This window comes from Ictidomys tridecemlineatus, chromosome 3 (assembly GCF_052094955.1).
Source record: "Ictidomys tridecemlineatus isolate mIctTri1 chromosome 3, mIctTri1.hap1, whole genome shotgun sequence".
In the NCBI taxonomy this organism is placed as follows: domain Eukaryota; kingdom Metazoa; phylum Chordata; class Mammalia; order Rodentia; family Sciuridae; genus Ictidomys; species Ictidomys tridecemlineatus.
The window spans coordinates 56717565-56719981 of NC_135479.1; the positions used below are offsets into that span (position 1 = coordinate 56717565).

At 49.2% G+C, this 2417-nt stretch overlaps 1 protein-coding gene across 1 annotated transcript; it reads left to right on the forward strand.

Annotated features, from left to right (window-relative positions):
- Nucleotides 1-528: 528 nt before the first annotated feature.
- Nucleotides 529-1948, forward strand: LOC106145116 (uncharacterized protein C12orf71 homolog). Its single transcript, XM_013361723.3, has 2 exons — nucleotides 529-1341; nucleotides 1742-1948. Exons 1-2 carry the CDS (start codon nucleotides 529-531, stop codon nucleotides 1946-1948), a joined length of 1020 nt encoding a protein of 339 aa, XP_013217177.3.
- Nucleotides 1949-2417: the final 469 nt, after the last annotated feature.

A 2417-nucleotide genomic window follows, 5' to 3' on the forward strand; every position in this document is an offset into this window, starting at 1 on the left:
ATTTAATAATCTCACTTTGTTTGATGTGACACTCATATGCATGATGGGTGCATACACGTACAATCCATCCATACATGTAGATATGAAAAAAAGAAGACTATAAATAAATGCACCGAAATGTTTTTTGATGGTTATTATTCCCCTTGGATGGAGGGATGAGGGTATTTATTTTCACCTTTCTACTTTCCTGTGGGTTTTCAGATTTTATACAACTATCTTTAACGGGAGGCAGTTCTTCCCACTGTAGTGATAAGACAAAGCATGAGAGGTATCAGGTGGAGATGCTCAGGGCAGAGGGTCATTATTCAATAAATTGAGTTTTTAAAGAGAACAAACTGCCTCTTGTGCTCTTGACTGGAGAGTGCAAATACAGGATGCGCTTCTGCCTGAGTGGGATAGCTGGGAATGGATAAAGGAAGGGGCATCATTTGGAAAAGTCCATGAGTCCCTTCCCCCTATCATGAATTAATGTTTTTCTTTTGAAATTTCCAGTGTCCAGGGAGACTGGGCATTTGATCCTTGGACCTCATGGACGACTCATCCTCTGGCAGCAGCTGCCCCACCATGGAGCACTGTATTTCACCATCCAAATCCAACCAGAGCCTCTCTGTAGTCCCTTTCCCCTCAGAGGACAGGCCTGACTATGAGGGTGTCACACCCTGTGAAGACTTGACCCCTGAGGGTCCTTCCTCCCTCCCTCCTGTTCAAGGGGCAGGGGGAACCAGCAGTGTAAGGGGACCCATAGGGAGAAGAAATGGAATTCAGGGGAAGCCAGAGGAGCCTGGTGAAGAAGACATGGATGAGTCCATTAATGCCTACCTGTGCAGCCTCCACGAAGACTCAGTAGCTAAATGGGCTCAAAGTGACGATGATGATGATGATGACGAGAGTATGGACAATTGGGAACAGGAGACAATAACCAAGACCGTCTGGGAAATGTATTATTTCTTGAAAATTATTAAGGTGTGTCTGGACAGGCCGAAGAATGTCGAAGATGCCGACACTGTGCTCCCTGATTTGCCTCAGGAGGAGGATGTAGATGACTCTCTGCTCCCAGATTCTCCTCAGGAGGAGAATGTAGATGAATCTGTCCTCCCTAATTCTTCTCAGCAGGAGGATGTCCAGCCGAAGAATGTCGAAGATGACGACACTGTGCTCCCTGGTTCTCCTCAGGAGGAGGATGTCCAGCCGTCCAGCAGCGTCTCTTCCCATATGGATCAGGTCAGTCCTGAAGAACATGAGACTTGTCAGGACTCACCCACGTGTCAACCAGCAGAAAATGGAGACACCAAGCAGTGCCCAGAAATGCCTCCTGGGCTTGAGGAGGATAAAACTGTTGTGGTGAGCACAGAGCTGCCCCCCTGCAGAGGAAGGACAGGCCCAGTGGGGGTGCCAGGTGGGACAGCATGGAGTCCTTGTACCTGCTGTGAAGCAGAGGAGGACCCCAGTATCTGGGCAGATGAGCAATGGGAGAAGGTCCTCAGCCAGGAAAGGGGTCAGGGAAGAGGTGTTGGGGAAATGCCAGGGACACTGAGAGAGAGAGAGGGGAGGACAGAGAGAAGCACCTTACAGACCAGTGTGTGTGCCTGTGTGTGGCTTTAATGTGAGTGAGTCCTGAAACTTTGCATTGACAGTTGGCTCATTTAGGTAAAAACATAAATTGGAAATCCATAAATGAGTAATATTGGCCCCATTGCTGCTGACCGTGGATGTCTCTAACTCCTCCTCTTTGTCTTGGCAGATGGAAAGCCAGGAGCCTGACACTGCAGAGAGCTCCCCAGGGTCATCAGAGCAGTCAGAGGAGGGGGACCTGCCTTCAGATAAAGAAGGCACTTCCTGCCTGAATTTCCGGGGCTTCTTTCACTGGCTCAGGAAGAGAGTGGTGTCCTCCCTGCCAGGGAGAAAGCGCCGTGAGAGGGCCAGCAAGGTGCCATTCTGCTGCCACTAAAGAAAAGACATTTGGTTGGAGGCCACAGGCTCCAACCTCAAGATTCCCTCTAGTTAGGAACCCGATGCACCCAGAATTTTAATTGATTCCCCCGCCCGTGTTGTAGAGTTAGCCTGGTTTTCTGTTTTCCTAATAAAGTTCTTGTTTTGCATTTCTTCCTCCTCTTCCATCATAACATCTGGGCCCAGGTTGAAAGTAGGTAGGTTGACCAGAAGACTGAGGTTGACTCTGAGGACATCACAGGGAGTATCCTGCCTCCTACACAGAAGGCCTTCATTTCTCTCTCCCTCGGCCCCTTCTTACTGTATTTCCCCCTATTTTGTCTATGATTTCACACATTTTAACCTCTGTTATCATTAACTCCTATCTGCAGTGTCAGAGGCAGCAGGACCCCTGTGACTCCCACGTGGCAGGATGGTTTTGGGGGGAATTTGTGGGTCTGGAGTGAGTGGCAGAGGGCAGTGAGTCA